At 51.3% G+C, this 19,051-nt stretch overlaps 1 protein-coding gene across 1 annotated transcript in view; it reads left to right on the top strand.

Moving 5' to 3' along the window:
* The window catches only part of LOC122369670 (signal-induced proliferation-associated 1-like protein 2), an 88,165-nt gene that overhangs the window by 45,583 nt on the left and 23,531 nt on the right, over nt 1-19,051 (top strand). The window contains exon 5 of the mRNA XM_043344576.1: nt 7,799-7,926. Within this exon, the coding sequence (XP_043200511.1) occupies nt 7,799-7,926 (128 nt within the window). The remainder of the gene's footprint in view (nt 1-7,798; nt 7,927-19,051) is intronic.

Below are 19,051 nucleotides of genomic sequence, written 5' to 3'. Positions count from 1 at the left end.
CTTGGCAACCGACGGTCAACTCGTCCGTGATGTTCCAAACACGACCAGCGACAGCAGAGAGAAACTCAGTGTTGTGACGTGCCTGTTTTCGCAGTCGTTTGATCGTGTGTTTCTGTGGGAACTCACGCGGCGAAAGTGCGCCCAGCGCCGGCATTATGTCTCATTTTGTGACATTATGCAGCGTTTTGTGGGGGCCATTGCTTGATTGCTGTCAAATTGTGCGCGCTCACTGGTAGATAAACGACGGGAATTTAGATGGGCGGTAGCGGCGTCCACGTTGTAACAGAGAAACTATCCCAGGCTGTCTCTGCAGCGTGTTTCTCCACAGAGCGTCCTAACTCGCTCCATGGCTCGTGTGGACGGACCAGGCACCTCTCGGTCTGCCCGTCCTATGGAGCGACGACAGTCTCCCACACAGGACCAGTCTGGCACATTTTGTGCCGTCAGGGACGGAAGTTTTACCGACGTCACTGACGCTTTTGAAGGAGCCGCAGTGCCAGACCCATCAGCGGCGACCGGCCAGTATTTATTAGCCCGAGCCGCTGGTCCGGAGTCGCCAAGGCCGGCCGACTGCGACCGGCTGACGCGTCCAGGCTCTCATCTCTACGGCCGTGTCCGTTATCTATCGTCCAGCAGTGTCCACTGTTCGGCCTTGTCCAGCCATCCAGCCGTATCTAGCTATCCAAGCAACGCTGCTGCTCGGTCATCCAGTCTTCCAGCCTTATCCAGACGCCCCACCGCTCTCACCGAACCATTCAGCCTTTTTCAGTCAACCTTTATCAACAGTCTAGCCGCCGTCCGTCACTACAATCGTTCATTCAGGTCTACGTTTGTCCCTCCTTCAACGCAGCAACTAGTGTGTCGACGCATAAGTAAAAATTAAACGGAAAATAGAAAAATAGAAAAGTGTTCTGCTGTATCGAAAAACAGCTTTGTTACTACTTTGAAGCTGTATTTGTATAAAAACATGTTTGTGCTTTATTGTCAAATTCTGCTACTTTTGATAAAAATAGTCTTACATTCTTGCTAAAGGGTCCTAGTGATTCCTTATTTTCTGACCTATGCTATGTCAGGTCGCAGAAATGTGAGACGGTGCTCTGGCCTTAGGTAATGAGTATAGAGTTGTTGTAACCATTCTATTCCCAGTGCCTGCAGTGGATGACGCTGCTCCGCCTCACCCCCCCCCCCCCCTGCAGAGGTCAACTCTGTCACCGCCGGCTGCGCCCGACCCGTCAGCCCTTGTTCCGTTTATCAGACGCGTGATGTCAGCGGTCAGCGGTGGTTACGGCTGGCGTGGAGTCCCGTTTGGCACGGGGTGGCTCCGGGTGTGTGGGGACGCCGTCCGCACCTCAGCTGTTACCTACTATGGACGTCAAACCCCTTGAGGCCCCACTTTTTTGCGATAATTTTTAAATGCGTCAACTCTCGTTGACAATATTCTGGCAATGTGTGTTTCAGAAGGACGCCATTTAATTGCGTCCCAGAAAAGCTATTTCTGGCACCTAAAAGCTGACTCGCCCCAAAATTGGTCCTCAGCACCTATTTGGTGGATACCAGCACCAATCATGGAAAATGACCTTAATTAGCTGTTTCTGGCACCTATTCATCGGTACGCCTTACTCTTTTTTCTGAATCTGGCACCTAAGCGTAGCACCAATCTAGTAGAAAAATGAACTACTGGCTGGTAGAATCATGTTGTTCTGGTATAATGACCCCTGGAGTCTAGCCTAAAGGTTGCCAGTGCAGCTACACTCTAAGACAGCCCCGTAGTGATCTCAGCATTGTATATGACGTTTAAGTAAGCAAATAATATTATTTTGTTTGAAAAAACAATGTCATTTAAATATTTAAAAGTATTTATTTGTAATGCTTAAAGGGAAACATTTTTGTGAGTAATTGTCTCGATTTTGACCATTAAAACGGGTATTGTATTTTTTGACGTCATCAAATAGCTCCAAAAAAGAAATGTAATGTTTTCATTCCGTTCAAGGCCGCTGAAGAAACGCGGGATCTTGCGTGGGACATTTACCCGGTTTACATAGCATTTTTAACGAGGCTCTAGCTCGTTAATTTGGCGATAATTTCGATGCAGTGGTCTTCAAATATTTAGAGGGGATCATTTTGTAAACTGTTCAGCACCATTGGCATCTTTTGCAACATCACGGACGGAGATATAAGCTTGCAACAAACCCTATGTAAACGCGTCTATTGTCCGTTGTTTGCCGCGCAGAGTTGTGCCGTGGTTGTGCCTTTTTCATCCGTTTCTTACGAATGGCATATGTGTGCATGAAGCTTTGATTTTGTTTTTGGTTATTGTGTGGCCGGTCAGTCAAACGCCCCTGTAGAAACCGGATGCTGCCTTTGATCGAGATGGAGTCAGACGATGATTGCAGAAAGCTAATAATATTGAAAAGAGGGCCGGTTGCGTGGTATGTCTGTTCAGAGTTGACATTTTGCTTTACTCCAGTTTATGACCTGAGAGCCTGGCTGGAAGTGACGGATCCAAACTTTTCACGTTAAAATGGCTGAGGGTGCAATCATCTCTAGTCTCTACATAGCGGGCTGGTATAGGAGCGTCTTGCTACGCTGCACCATAGCTGGCTAGTGATTCTCTTTTGGCTAGAAATGGCATTAATCATTATCTCCACTGGCGAAAATGGCACTTGACAATAATGGCATCACCGAATGCAACGTTCATGTTGTTAGAATACATAAAATCAGGAAGATTACGCGAATTAGGTAGGCAAACGTGGAATAAAATAGGTGCTGGATGTTTTGGTTTTGGTGCTGAATCAGCAAACAGCAAATACGGAGTTCAACTAGACGACCTGGCAACTTTAGGCTGTGTGGAAGCAATTAGGTGCCTGATTCAGATATTAGGGTCGAATAAGCATTTTGGGGCTGATCAGCAATTAGGTGCCAGAAAAAGCTTTTTAGGGACCAGAAACAAATATTCCCCGTTTCAGAACCTGCCGAAACTTTTATTACTAAGGTATTTTGACGCCAAACGATTATTAAAGGTACTTCTCATTCACTCGTAATGTTAAATTTCACGGAACGAATCTGCTGTTTGGTTAGAGGCTACGCGCTCATGGGGCGGAGCCACGTAATGACGTCAGCGCTAAGCTCCGCCCTACCCCTCCGGCACGGTTCGTCGGAAGGTCATCTCAGGCTCAAAAGAAACGATATATACCATTCGAAAGCTGACGGTGAGCTGAATCCAAAAATGTAATTTTTATCAAAATCGATCGATGGCCTTTTTTGAAAATTGCGTTTTTGTAAAAACTTAATAATATTTTATTCAACGGGCTGTCCTGGACATTCTTGAAAACATAAACATGTATTTTTGAGTTCCAGTGAAAGCTGAATGCCAAAAGAGCAATATTTAGCGAAGCAACATTTCCAAACATTAATATGCGTCTCCCACAGCCGAAAATAAGGCGCAATCACACAGCTCAGTGTCACGATGGACCAAAGTCGCCGCACAGAAGCGTGAAATGACCCTTATCGACTCGCAGACCCGGCGCTCTAGGCCCGCCTGACCGGCCACGGAAAGAACGTTCGGCTCTCGTTCTACTAAACAAATGTCATATTTGTCAGTTTAACTGTCCACATCGCTATGAAAGTTATTCAGGATACCTGTGAAGAAAATTCATTGTTCTGTCATCCTCACATCATGCATTAATTTGCATTTGTTCATGTCTACTTTGCTCAATTGAGCTTGGTATCATGCCCATATAAGGAAAATTGGCCGCGCTGAAATGTCAGAGGCTGCACCGGCCTCAGCTCGGGTGGAGTGGGGGTAGCGCCCGGTGGGGCAGGGTAACGTTTGACCGGTCGCACGGCCGAGCAGCTGTCACCAGTGCAGCCTCTGACAGTGAAACCCCGCTCACTTCCCCTGCGCGGGCACTGATCGCAGCTGGATGGAACAAAACATGCATAAGAAAAATGTAAATTAAAGCATGTTGTAAATCGAGCAGAACAATGAATTTTCTTCACAGGTATCCTGAATAACTTTAATAGCGATGTGGACAGTTAAACTGACAAATATGACATTTGTTTAGTAGAACGAGAGCCGAACGTTCTTTCCGTGACCGGTCAGGCGGGCCTAGAGCGCCGGGTCTGCGAGTCGATAAGGGTCATTTCACGCTTCTGTGTGGCTGACTTTGGTCCATCGTGACACTGAGCTGTGTGATTGCGCCTTATTTTCGGCTGTGGGAGACGCATATTAACGTTTGGAAATATTGCTTCGCTAAATATTGTTCTTTTGGCGTTCAGCTTTCACTGGAACTCAAAAATACTTGTTTATGTTTTCAAGAATGTCCGGGACAGCCCGTTGAATAAAAGATTATTAAGTTTTTACAAAAACGCAATTTTTAAAAAAGGCCATCGATCGATTTTTATAAAAAATACATTTTTGGATTCAGCTCACCGTCAGCTTTCGAATGGTATATACCGTTTCTTTTGAGCCTGAGATGACCTTCCGACGAACCGTGCCGGCGCTCCTTGCCCGGCGACCGGTCACTCGCGTCTCTCGCTCCATTCAGGCTTGATGGTGGGCGGTAGCTGGTAGCGGTAGCGGGCGCTGGTAGATGGCATTTACAGCAGATGGCGCTGGTGGCGGGGCTCGAGTGTGGCCGAGCGCAAGCCTCTGCCCGGGCCTGAATTGACCTTAACATTACGAGTGAATGAGAAGTACCTTCCATAATCGTTTGGCGTCAAAATACCTTAGTAATAAAAGTTTCGGCAGGTTCTGAAACATACATTGCCAGAATATTGTCAACGAAAATTGACGCATTTAAAAATTATCGCAAAAAAGTGGGGTCTCAAGGGGTTTGACGTTCATAGTAGTCGGGCACGTGGCCGTGGGCTCACGTCAGTCACCGGCACCCGGGCTGTCGGTCGGAGGTTTTTATTACCGGTGCCGTTTGTGCAGGTGTTCAGAACGCGGGTGGTAGCGGTCGGAGATGATAAAAACCCGACCCGCATGAACGGTAGGGTATCAGGGCTGGTTTGTGTGTCTGTGGATGAATGAGGGCTGTCGGCTTATCAGGAGACCTGCCCTGATGTGGCGTGGTCCTAAATATCGCGGTTTTTGGGACGATGAACCTTAATCTGATGCATATACGGCCTCATTGCGTATGCGCGACCCGCGACATTGCAAGACAAATTTAGCGGCTGCGAATTTAGCACATTGTGTTGGCATATTGATGTGCTTTTCTACGCAGTATAACAGGAACGGGAGCACTGGCTGCTCTGGTATCGCCAGCAATCAATTTCGCTGACATTCAACAACGCTGATAAATTAAACAGTGCCCACTGTACTGTGCTGCGGCTCACGCTTAAAATACGCCAGCTCATACCAGGAAGTGGTGTAAAATTGTAACATTAAACTGCTGGAAGGCATTGCAGAAACTACCGGTTCATATGAAAAGAGCGTGAAAAGGTCAAGTTGTCAGTTAACAACAGTATTAACCGAACCTGTCGGAAAATACGACAGCTAACGTTTCCCTTACATTACAGGACAGGCTATCAACAGGCGTTTCGGGGGGAGTGGGGGATTAAGTACAGGCGTGCTGTATGCTATACGGCGAGACGGGCTGCATGGTGACGGCGGAGCACGGCTCTGATGAGTCGGAACAGTGACCGCTCTGTGCTGTCGTGCTCCGGCTCGCGCCGTGCTCCGTCCTTCATCACCAGCCCGTGGCAAAGTGGTGCACGCCGTCACTAACTGGTGTGACAGAGTGGTGCACGTTGTCACCACTGCGACTGGTGCGGTAGTGTTCACGCTGTCACTGCTGGTGCAACGAGTGGTACACGTTGTCACTGCGCGTGTGGCGCTGCATTACCCTTCTCCTGACACTCTGAGGGGAGAGGATGAGGTTTACGGGCGCACCGAGTGACAGACTTGTGACGGTGGCCACGACAGACCGAGCACGGTCAGCACGGCGGCGTGCTCTGATCGGAGTACGACTCGGCACAGTTTCATTTCTCAAAACACAGCACGGCGCCGTACTCTGTTCAGAGAGCACGGCTCGGCGCTCTTGCCATGGTCGGCGAGGTCGCTGACCCTGTCCCGTCTCGCCTGGGGGCGGGGCGGGCTGCAGCGTGCTGGGCAGGGAGATGAAGTGCTGAGGCTCCGCCGGCCGAGTCTGCACGTCTGTGCTGACCTTGGCTCGATGGTCGGGCAGACGACGGATGGGTGTTCCCTGACTGCATGGAGATCTAATACATACAGATGGATAACTTTAAAGCAAGCGTATATCTCTATGCATATAAAATCACAATACAGTGGGCTGGTATTGATAGCGGAGGACAGTCCACTGTCTGACCGGGTCACCTACCAGTCAGCTGTTCCCTGCCTGCTCAGTCAGCTGCCGCTGCTGCTGCTGAGCCGACACCACCGCTGTATATTTATGGATGCCGTGCCGTGCCGCCGCTCTCCAGCCGTTCGGTGACGAGTTTGCGGTACCGAGCGTAATTTCCGCGCTCTGTTGCATGCCCAATGCGCAACACCTGCATTATTTTGGCGTTCGCTGAACTCGATCTAGGTCGGCGATTCAGCGGTTTCTCGGTACGTAACGATCGGTTTGGGCTGTGTTACGGCACGTAACGATCGGTCTGTGTTGTATTACGTAGTTGATATCAGGTTTCGTGACGTGTCAGAGACTTATTGCAGAAAATGACGTGCTACGCTTGCCATTGTATTGTGTCACGTGGGTGATTCATTTATTACGTCTATGACAAGCCATGCCGACGCTACGGTGAGCCGTCCACGATGACGGATGTCTGCAGGTTTGTTTAGTGGTCGGCTGGGCTGATAAGCCAGTTTCTTATTTGGAGGTAATCTGTATGTTGTGGTCATTCTCCAATGGCTCGAACATGTTTGATGAATGATGTTGGCTTTTAGACTGACTCTACCCCGTATATTGCGGTGAATCATTTTCATTCTTCACTGGCGGTTGTAAGAACGGAAATGAAATCCATCAATGCCGATTCTGAGCCGTCTCTCATCAGCTCACACGAAACTCCGCTCCATGACTTTGCTGACATGCATTTTGTTCAAATTTTTGTTTGACTGACCGTCCAGTTTTCTTCGCCGCCTCTGCTCGCCCTTCCTGTAAATCTGTGCTACTTCTGCTTCCATTCATCCGTCCTCGGTAAGGAATGTCTTGAGATGATATCAGTGGACCGCCCTCCCCGGCACCCTTGTTGGAACTGATGTGCTCTGCTGAGACTGACGTGAGCCATTTATCCGAGTCGGCCGAGGGTTTCCTTCTCTGCCGGCCGCGCCTCCGATCACTTCTGCGCTGTAGTGTGTCCGAAATTCAGTGATACCGGTCCAAAGCTCAACGGTCTTTTTTGAAGAATTTGAAACAATTCCATGCCCACGTGCAGTTTCATCAGCTTTTCCTGTGCGTGTTTAGCGACTGAAAATATCACAAATGTCTGGCCAGGGCAGGCAAACAAGTCAGAAGCAATCTCTTGGCAACTTGCGAAGTGCGCAAACCTTCCTGAGCTGGTCATGTTACTGTTTCAGAACCCACCCACTCATGCCGGTTGATTTCATGTCACAATTTTCCTACGTGTCCCAAGCAGTCTGTTCACGTGCCGACACCCAGTAATTTCACTGAGATACTAGGGGATACTGGCTTGGCGGTGCAACACAGCATTCCTGGCATCTAAAGCTGATTCATTACCATCGTGGCTCTTTAGCCGTCTAACTTCCTTCTATCCGTCTGTCCTCTCTGCATTGTGACGCCCTTCTGACCAGCTGCGCCCTCTCCTCTGCCCCCAGCTGCCGACGGTGCGTGCGCTGATCCTGGAGGAGGCGCTCTGTCAGCTGGCCAAGCCGGCCGAGAAGCTGAAGAGGCTGCCGGTGCGGGAGATCCTGGACCATGTGGCGCCCGAGCTGCAGGCCAGCTGGTGAGTACACGACGAAGGTAAAGAAGTAGCTGTCCTGTTCGGGGGCAGTTACTTCACTAAGAAGTGGATTGAAGCTGATTTTGTCAGTGTTAGTTAAAAGGTGGAGAGGGAGTGTTCTGTTAACGGCATTTATGCCTTGGGGAGAAGTATGAGAACATTGAGGGAATGACCGGGCGAGGGAGCACATAGGTAGCTAAGGAGTCGCGGAAACGCTGCTGGCTTATCATCGGTACAGACCGCGGAGGCATGACGCTCTCACGATTGAAACTGGTTCGTTAGAACTTCCATGGAGGGCGTGGTTATATAAGGAATCGCTTACATTGATCACAAGCATTTCCTAGAAAGTGTCGTGCTGCTTGACACGCAGTTACACTGATCATGGCAAGATGTGTCGACTGCCTTCTTATATCTCCCGTAAATTCCTGAAACAATGGACATGCTGCTGAGCAGGTGGCATAGATCCAGGAAGTCGTTACGCTCACTGCAAACTGTGGTGGACAGTGGACACAGCAGGCGCCATTTTCCAGCCCCGTGGTACTGCGCTCTGACCGACAGTGGCTTGTCGGCCCCGTGGCAGCCCCTGTGACAGTTCCGTGACAGCTCCGTGAGAGCTGTGTAACGGCCGACACCGGAAGCCGGGTCTCAGGCGGACAGACGGGTCATTACGCGGGGAGTCTCTCCGTCAGCCAATCGGCGCCACCCGGCACTCCTCCGGGCTCATTATCGGTATTGGTCTGGAACAGACGGCAGTACCCGGCTCCCGTAGCTATTTACCATTGCTCGTTACCTGAGGTGATTTTCACCGTCGTTTTGTTGCGTTACGCAGCCCTCTCCGCCCACCGCGCGGCGTTAGGGGTGATGTAGGGGCGGGCGGTGTTCCCCCGCGGGCAATCTTGGCCCACAGGTCGTCAGGGGCCGGCCGTGCTGGGCGGGATAGCTCGGACCGACCAGCGCCGTGGGGTGCAGCGGAGTGCTCGCTGCTCATGACTGGCCAGCCCCTGCGGGACGCACGCCGGCGAGTGCGTGCTCCGCCGTCATTGTTTACCGGCGGCGTGCTCGGACATTCATTAGCTGGTCTCTTTGTTTGGTGATTACGTCTACGGCGCACCGTCACGAGTGGTGCTGGTGACGGCGGTGGTGACGGTGGTGGCGCCCGGTCCCAGGAGTGGTGATGGATGTCCAGCGGTCGGCCCTGCAGTCTCTCATCTGCACGTGCTGGACAGTGGCAGCGACGGCTGTGTTGATGGACCGCTGCGGTGGGGAGCGGTGACAGCGCTGGGGCAGCTGACAGTGGCAGTGGTGGCGATGGTGGCGGTGGAGATGGTGCTTGAGGGTCTGACAGTGGCGGTGGCGGCGGTGGCAGTGGTGACAGCGCTGGGGCAGCTGACAGTGACGATGGCGGTGGTGGCGATGGTGACAGCGCTGGGGGTCTGTCAGTGATGGCTGGATGTGAAAGCGATATCAGCAGTGGCAGTGGCGGTATATGACAGGATATAAGCCAGGGCTGTCTTGCTAGTGTGGAATGAAAATAAGACTAACTTTGCCGTAACACCCTTTGCAACAGTCTGATCAATTGTCAGACGTTGACTAGCATGTTTGAAACCTGTCCGTGCAGTATCACAACTGTTTCGGCGTGACGCGAACGTTGCGCCATGTTCGAGCGCGATGTTATTAGGTCTGTTTGTTCCGGACTATCGCTGATTAGCACTCCATTATCATCGGGAAGAAGAAGATGAATGTGTGCGCCGGTCCCGTGACGTCCATAAATCCTGAGCTGTGATTGGCTGAGCGGGCGGGGAAAGAGAGCGTCATCAGCGCCATCAGACAGATATGGAGGCGTCATTCTCTCCCCGAAATTGTTCCCCGGACATTGGTTACAGCGAACCATTATTTATTTACGGTGCCTTGTCAGTGAGAGTAGCACCTACAGTTTCTCCTGTCTTTTCCAGACCGACCTGGTTTCATCAGCTCTGAACTTGCAAGGTCACTGTTCGTTTATAACTGGGGATCTATTTATGAGGTGCTATGTCTGGTATTTGTGTTGGCAGCTGCTGAGTGTTGTTCCATATGTGTGTGGACGTGCCGCTGATGGTATGGCGACTGATAGCCCACAGTTGAATATTTACGGCGCTTTATTCCGCCTCCTTGTCTTCGATCCATTGATGTGTGAAAACAAGGAGTGACAGGGAATTTCCGCAGAGGACAGCCCACAGCCCAAACACGAAGACCTTGTTGACAGGTGTGACACCGTCCCGTTTAGGGAGAGTACGAGAGGGGCGTGACGGCCTCTGAGACGGACCCACCTGCCAAAACAAACACCGCTGCTGGGGTCGGGGCGTGAGCGACCGAGCTGACCCCTGACCCTGACCGGGGCGGGCCGGGCGGTCATGGGCGGGCTCCTGCCCGGCGGCCGGCCGCCGGCGACCACCCGCCGCGCGGCGGCGAGGAGCGGCGCGCCGGCGGCGGTGGCGGCGCGGCGCCGGCGAGGAATGACGCGGAGGTCGTGACGACTCCCCCGGCCCGTTGCCATTGAACTCTGCCACGGTGACATGGGATGCCGGGTCCAACTGTCGGTGCTATCAGGCTCTCCGACACGATGGGACAAATCGCGCCGCCGTCCGAAGGTCGGATGTGACAAATCGAACGCTGGCTCGAAGGTCGACCGGTAAAAATGGACGTTGGACAGCGAGACAAATCGGGATGGGAGCAGAACTAACGGGAGGACAGACACGATCGCCGGAAATGGTCGTGTTCGCAGGGACGTTTCGTGAGTATTGGATGTAAAAACTTCAGATGATTGACTGGAACAAGATGAGTCATTCAGTTCACGGATTCGATGTTGCTTCATGCCCTCCGTGTATCGATAATTTTTATTTCACCTTTTTGAGTCACAAATTAGTATGTGCTGGATCTTGGCGGCTTCCACGAAGTGGCACTTTGCGTTGACAGATAATGTAATGGAACACTGCATGCTGCAGACCAAGCTCCTGACAAGGATGTTCGGCTCGGCTCAAGTTCGGCTCAACAGCCACCCGATGAATTTTGAGCCAATGCGATCCACCTGCGCGTCCCTTTACTTCCAAGTTCCACGGATTACGTTCTACTCATTACACGCCCGGCCCATATTGCCCCCCCCCCCGTCCCCCTGGAATGCAGACCGGTCGTGGGGGAGGGATGAGGGGTGCCGGGTGCGCGCCTCCCCGGGACAGCTGCGCGGGTGGTCCACCGCCCAGGTCGGGCGGAGGCGGGGGCGGCCGGTACCGCCGGGCAGCCCTAATGGGCAGGTATGGTCCTCGCCGGGCGGGCATTGGAGCAGGCCCTGTGGTAAAGACGTTCAGTGGTGATGATTGAGACAACTAATACGGAGGGTGCGGAGGGGGGGGAGGGGCGTGCGGTGCAGACTGGTGGGTGGGAATCCAGACGCGGAGGCACGTTCAGCCTATAGCGGCCGCGTACTTGCTTCTTTCGTCCATAGATGGCGCCAGTGGTAAACGCCCGGAGGGTATGCTGCACCGCACAACCAACTTTATCTGAAATAACAGCGCGGCTGCTGGCCATTGCTCGGGCCATTCATCGAGTAGTCGCCGGTCAATGGAATCCAGGTTGTGATAGACAAATGCAGATGGTGCAATGAATGCTGATGACGATCAAGTCTTGCCTTGGATCGTCGCCTACCAGCCTCCAGACCAGCACCTGCACCCCTGTCTCCCTCTTCTGTCCTCCCGATAGTCGCTAATAACCACCGCAGTCCCGGCGCCCTAGACCCCCAAATCATCATCACCATCATCATCATCATCATCCTCATACCCTCCCGCCTAACCCCCCATGGTCCCCACTCTGCCTACCTCCTCCCGCCCAGTCTCCGCTCGCCCGGGGTCACCTGTGACGACTCCATCTCGGCCTGCCCCAGCGGCAGCGGCAGCGGTGCCGGCCGCTGGAATCCCTCCGCTGTCCCCAGCGGCAGCCTCCCGGATTCCATTGACCGGCGACTACTCGATGAATGGCTCGAGCCGCCGCCGGCGCCGGCGCCGCCCGGCGTCACTCGATAATCGAGCCGGCAGCGTACGGCGGACTCGATAATCGGACACCCGGTCCGCCTCGGCTGGCTCCGGTGCCGGGCGCGGCGCGACGGCTCCGACGCAGGCGGCCGACGGGTCGTCGGTGGCGACGTTTCGACACAGAGGCTGAGAATTTACCCGTCGCTGTGACGGCGGCGTGGTGACGGTGAATGATGTCTCTGACGGTGGACCGAGTGAGTCAGACTGGGGTCGATGACGGAGCCGGTGGTCTTCTGATGTCGCCGACAGTAGCCGGCGGCGGTCCGGGCGTCACTCGCGCTGCCGCCAGCTGGAGCGTCTGCAGCCTCGCACAATGACGCCCCCAGCTGGCGGCTGCCGCCAGAGAGGCGCCACAGATTGGTGGACCTCCCTCTGTTCGGACTGAGAGCAGCGTGCCCCAGGGCAGGGAGGGAGGACCAAAGCGCCGCCCCTGGGGTCCAGTGGCCTTTTGTGACCGCCGTTCGATGCCGCAAAATCGATCGAGTGGTGAGAAACTCGAGTGCGATCAAATGCGCACGTGCTTTGTATGGTGTGCGCCAATCAGGGTGTGTTTAGAAAGGAGGACGGAGAAATGAAAGAAGAGACGCGTCGGTTTGTGACAGTCGGATCCTTTCCACGCGGGGCGCTGTTCCCAGGCTTTCCCTGGACCCATTTACTGGCTCTGTGTTATCATTGTCACACACGCCGGGTCCTTTGTGCGCTGAAGTGACCGAGTTGACACGGACGGTGAACAGGGGGGCCAGTAGTGGTGTCAATCGGAACTTGAATCTTCGGAATTCCGATTTTGTCCAATGTCCAATTCGGAATTCGGTTGGACAATGACAGCAGACTTTGGACAACTTTGGACAATCGCTTGCTACACCTCAACATTTTTATAAAGTAATCGTGTTTAACATTGATTGGCTATTAGAAAGCTCAACTTTCGATATGATTACCACTTTTGAGCTGGTAACGATACGTTAGAAGCAAATTAATTAACATTGAGTGTAAACTATTGCGTAGATATCGGACATCTTTGGACAAATGGCTGGCTTGGACATTTTTGGACGGACAGTCTACGTACGTATTGGACATTGGACGGACATTGGACATATGTTTTCTGAAATTGACATCACTAGGGGCCAGTGGAGCCGGGGTCGCCACTCCCGCCGCACGCACTGTGTGGGACGGTCACCCCGCGGCGACCCGTCCATTGTGATAGGTCACCACAGCGTGACGACACGGACGCTGCCCGATGACGGGTGGTTGTGTGTCGCATACGGACCACGTGCGCACCTCTCCCCAATTCATCGCTGGGTTTACCCCCTCCCTCCGTTCGGCCAGCCGGCCCCACGGGTGCAGCCACAGTCCACACACATTCCACTAGAGGATATCCGGACATAAACAGGCACGCAGGCATTCTGTCCCCGTGTGTAGTTAACATGTGACTCGAACCATTTTCTGCCCTTCCCTGAAACAGCACTGCTACCTCTGGAGATGAGAATGATTTGGTGTGGCAGGGCGCATCAGCAACGAAGCCCACCTCCGGACGCCTGAGCAGATTTGGGACTGCTAGTTTGGTGGACCGAGGTCTGTAGTTATCTCTGCTCGCTCGCTCCGATGTCATTCCTTTTCACTCCGTGTAGCTCAGGCCGCGGCGGCTCAGGAGCTGCGCTGCCGCTCGCCCTGCGGCGATGTCATCCGTCGTACCAGTACCGTTAGGGACGTCGGTCGACCTCGCACCTCTGACCCCGTGACCTGCGCCGCCGCCGCTGCTGCCCGGGAGGTTTGATCTAGCCGTGTCATGTCCGTGTCAGTGGAAGGTATTAGCTGCAGTGGACGGGCTGCGGCCGCCCGGCGCGGTGGGAGGGCGACCCTGGATTGGCGGGGGAGTGATATGGTGGTGCGGTGATGTGGTATTGACGGTGATGGTACGGCACACTGCACAGTGATGTCACGGTACTAACATCAGTGTTGTCTCTGATGGAGGCTGTCGCTGTAACCTCTGTCTGTAAGAGACGCACATAACCCTATACAGAGGAGGGAGGGAGGGGGGTCACGTTCCGAAGGTCACGGCACTCTGCGAGGGGGCGGGGCGGGGGCGGCGAGCAGGATGTTTGTTATGGCAGCGTCGGGCCGTCGCGGGTCCCAGTCCCACACACCGTCCTCCTCTCCTCTGCCCCTCCTCCCTTCCTCTGTCTCTCCTCCAGTCCTCTGCCACCGCTCTGTGGTCGGCGAGCCTACTCTGGTGGCCCGCTTACCGCTCTGCGGTTTAGCTTTGTGTTCCATCATATGATGCCCTCCTGGGTGATGTGAATTTTGGCACTGTTTGTGCCAACCAAAGCACAGACGATCCGCGTGTGTCGGTGCATCGTTTGTCATAGTTGTGGCTATGATTCCGTGTGAGAATGTTATGGCTCGTATCATATGTCTCAAGTGATTGATGCACTGATTTGGAAAATGCGAAAAGAATCGCTATTTATCATGTCGGCGTGACAGTGATTGCGGATTAGGGCGTAATGTGCTGGGATCTTTTTCTGGAAGGACGCCCCTGACAAATCGCTTCTGTTGACTTTGGGCGTTGGGCGGCTGGACGTTTGAGAGAATACGATCTCACGTTCACTCTTCAGTGGTTTTGTCATGGTCAATGGTCAGTGGTCACCGATCAGTGATGTTTTGCTGTTAGAACTTAGAGGAGCGTGTTCGGCGTGGCACACTTCGAGATTCTCCCGGTATTCAAGCCCATAGCATATAGGAACTTCATCAGATTCATTAGCCGATTCCGCAATTTCCTCTGCCGGCTCGGCTGGTCCCTGGCCGTTCCCCGGCGGTTCCCCGGTTCTCCTGTAGTGTTCCCGGTGGTTCCCGGCTCCCCTGCGAGGCCGGCCTCCCCTCCCGGGCCCTTCCCACGCAGCCGGTCACGCAGCCGCCAGCGCACGCTGGGCCGGCGGACCGGAAAAGCGCTAGAAATACCCCCAAGAGTGACTTTCCACAATGTGAACAAAATATGTATCATTCGATCCCAAATTGATCAAAGCATACGATTCTGATGCCATTTTTGCCCTAAGGTCGAAATTGAGGTGGTCAGTTGTCACCAAACACAAGACTATTTAGACCCGCTAGTGGCCACCACATTTGCCGATTTTAATGCTAATCTTTAGTTGATATTTATTAGTTGACCAGTTGTCGTTTTGAACGCAATTTTCTGTCAGACAAGTTCAGGGCACTGTTGTTCGCTGTACCAACAACATTCTTACATATTGCATCGCTTTTCTGCAAGATAAGCTAGCTTTTTGCAAGCAGCTGCAAGACCATAATAAAAATCATATCTAAATTTTTAAATAGACTTTTATACAAATGTTATTTCGAGCGGCTAAAAATGAACATCTTATACTAGCCTCTGATTACTCATCTTTCGTTCCATATAGGTGCTTTGCTGCTTTTCCCTGCTACTTTTCGAGATATGCGCCAGTAAACCACATGATGTAGGGGCAATTGTCACCTCGCCGCTCTACTGACGGCCCGGCGCTCTTTAAAGCGCTGAAATTTATGAAAAACGAATGCTTATAATCTGAATAGAATATATGTCCCTGAGCTCAGAATTTATCAACGCACACAATGCTGTCAAAATTTTTGGGCCAAAGTCAATAATTAAAGGGACAGTATCAGACTTGTAAACGACTCAAATTTTTTTTGAGTCGATTCTTTGTTTGAGTCTGGAAATTTGAATCGATTCATCAAACGACTCATGATGTTAAATTTAATTGATTCGAATCAACTCATGACTCATCAAGTTTCTCGATAAAATGATTCGAATCAACTCATGACTCGAGCAACTAGCCAACGGAATGATTCGAATCAACTCATGACTCACATTTTGATGAATCGATTCAAATCAACTCATGACTCACACGACATTTTTATTGAACTTATTTCATTCAACCCATGACTCACTATAGGCATTTGTTGATTATTTGACTCAAAGCTATGATAAAATGAATATGCCGCATACCACAATTGTATTAAGCAGCATAGTAGCCTTGACCAAAGATTCAAGCAGCTACCTAGTAGGACTAGGTACATAGGTACCTACCTTACACCTACCTATCTTCAACACTCAACAGTCAACAGTGCAATATCAGATAAATTTGTAAGTAACTCTGAGAGACAATTATAATATAAGTGAGGACTAAGGAGTAGCATAGTAACCTATCTCTTATTATTACCTAGAAAGTCTTTTTGAAAATTCAAAAGCACAAGTTCCGAGAGGCATTCATGTTTTTTTTTAATCAAACTTTTTCTACATGATAATGAAACAAATGTTACTACTTCTTACTTATCACATAAAATTATTCAAACAGTACAACCTCAAAAATAGGATTAATCCCACCTGTGACACATTCAGCATCAGCAGGGACTCCATGGGCCACGAGGAGCAAACGAGGAGGCCATGACCTTGCATGGGTGGCTCAGGCCTCAGAATCAGATATGATCTTGAGTTGAGACTCATTGAAAGTAGTTAAGGTATCGGTAAAGCTGGCGTCACCGTCGCCTTCCCGCCAAGGTAGGCCATAATGACCAAGGTCACGTATGTCAAACTAGTGGCAGCTTCAGATCGCAGTTACCGTGCGATCGTACTAACTTACTGCAAATTTGTGCTAACCTGCTGCAGTGGAAAACAAGTAAGTATTATGTCCGTGAAGTTAGCGTCAGCAACAACAACGAATACAGCGTCGGATTCAGAATCGCTCAAAAAACTCATATTCGGTAAATTGGGGGACGGGGAGCAAGAATATGACCTTTATTTGGCCCTAGCTTTTACCCCTTACCCCTTAATCGGCCCTTAAAGGAAGGGGCGCGTCAAAAGTGCCTCAAGGGTTCGTCTGATCGCCAAAATAAGGGTCGCAATCGATTCCCCGGGTTAATATCTAGCCGCAGCCTTGGGTTCCAGATGTGTGCAACTTACCCCTTACCCCTTAATCGGCCCTTAAAGGAAGGGGCGCGTCAAAAGTGCCTTAAGGGTTCGTCTGATCGCCAAAATAAGGGTCGCAATCGATTCTTTGGGTCAATATCTAGCCGCAGCCTCGGGTTCCAGATGTGTGCAACTTACCCCTCACCCCTTAATCGGCCATTAAAGGAAGGGGCGCGTCAAAAGTGCCTCAAGGGTTCGTCTGATCGCAAAAATAAGGGTCGCAATCGATTCCCCGGGTCAATATCTAGCCGCAGCCTCGGGTTCCAGATGTGTGCAACTTACCCCTTACCCCTTAATCGGCCCTTAAAGGAAGGGGCGCGTCAAAAGGGCCTCAAGGGTTCGTCTGATCGCATAAATAAGGGTCGCAATCGATTCCTTGGGTTAATATCTAGCCGCAGCCTCGGGTTCCAGATGTGAGCAACTTACCCCTTACCCCTTAATGGGCCCTTAAAGGAAGGGGCGCGTCAAAAGTGCCTCAAGGGTTCGTCTGATCGCCAAAATAAGGGTCGCAATCGATTCTTCGGGTCAATACCTAGCCGCAGTCTCGGGTTCCAGATGTGTGCAACTTACCCCTTACCCCTTAATCGGCCCTTAAAGGAAGGGGCGCGTCAAAAGTGCCTCAAGGGTTCCTCTGATCGCAAAAATAAGGGTCGCAATCGATTCCTCGGGTCAATATCTAGCCGCAGCCACGGGTTCCAGATGTGTGCAACTTACCCCTAACCCCTTGAGGCACTTTTGACGCGCCCCTTCCTTTAAGGGCCGATTAAGGGGTAAGGGGTAAGCTGCACACATCTGGAACCCGAGGCTGCGGCTAGATATTGACCCGAAGAATCGATTGCGACCCTTATTTTGGCGATCAGACGAACCCTTGAGGCACTTTTGACGCGCCCCTTCCTTTAAGGGCCGATTAAGGGGTAAGGGATAAAAGCTAGGGCCAAATAAAGGTCATATTCTTGCTCCCCGTCCCCCAATTGACCGAATATGAGTTTTTTGAGCGATTCTGAATCCGACGCTGTATTCGTTGTTGTTGCTGACGCTAACTTCACGGACATAATACTTACTTGTTTTCCACTGCAGCAGGTTAGCACAAATTTGCAGTAAGTTAGTACGATCGCACGGTAACTGCGATCTGAAGCTGTCACTAGTTTGACATACGTGACCTTGGTCATTACGGCCTACCTTGGCGGGAAGGCGACGGTGACGCCAGCTTTACCGACCTAGGTGAGTTTATTTATATTATAGCATAGCCTATAGGTAGTTAATAGGCTATAGGTAGTTTGGGCGTATTTGACTCTATAGACGCCCAAATTCTTATGCTGTTGATTGATTATTGGGACCAAATTGGGACTGGGAGAAGGGGAGGCAGCCGCAGGTGTCAATTCTGACTTCTGACATGTAAAATGTAGGTACCTAGGTAGTGTAGCAGGCACTTGGCTTGGTAAGACTAAGTACCTACCAACTGCCAAATGCTTTTGGCTCATTAGGCGCCTGTGCCTGAGCCTCTGAGGCTCTTGTAAGTCTGAAATATGGAGTTAAGTGATGGCTAAAGCTGAGGGAGTGATCTAGCATTGATTATTAGGGTGTTGATGGTGACTTGTAAACGACTCAATTTTTTTTTTTGAGTCGATTCTTTGTTTGAGTCGGAAATTTTGAATCGATTCATCAAATGACTCATGATGCTAAATTTAATCGATTCGAATCAACTCATGACTCATCAAGTTCCTCGATGAAGTGATTCGAATCAACTCACGACTCATCGAAAAATGGTTTGATTCTGAGTCGATTCACGAATCAACTCAGAGTCGTTTACAAGTCTGGACAGTATCACCATTTTGATGAAATTTGACATTGCATAGGCCCCACCTTTCTGGTCCGGGAACTGAAGACCGATCCTCGAAGCTCCACACCGTTATCCCGCTATCGCCGCTCAAAGTACGAAAGGTGTACCACACTTTGAATCGTGCTTCACTATCTTCACTGTTTAAATGTTTGCGCCGTTTTGAATTGACCGCCAGTAATAAAACTTTTACCCTGGTCATTTCATCAAATTTTATAAAGCCAAAACGTTTTTCGCACTTATTCATCACCGTTAAATTCATTAAATAGTCGTAGGCAA

The sequence above is a fragment of the Amphibalanus amphitrite genome, unplaced genomic scaffold (assembly GCF_019059575.1).
Source record: "Amphibalanus amphitrite isolate SeventyFive unplaced genomic scaffold, NRLGWU_Aamphi_draft 001060F_arrow, whole genome shotgun sequence".
NCBI classification, from domain to species: domain Eukaryota; kingdom Metazoa; phylum Arthropoda; class Thecostraca; order Balanomorpha; family Balanidae; genus Amphibalanus; species Amphibalanus amphitrite.
The sequence above is the reverse complement of the archived record's forward strand: the minus strand, read 5'-3'. Positions and strand labels throughout refer to the sequence as shown.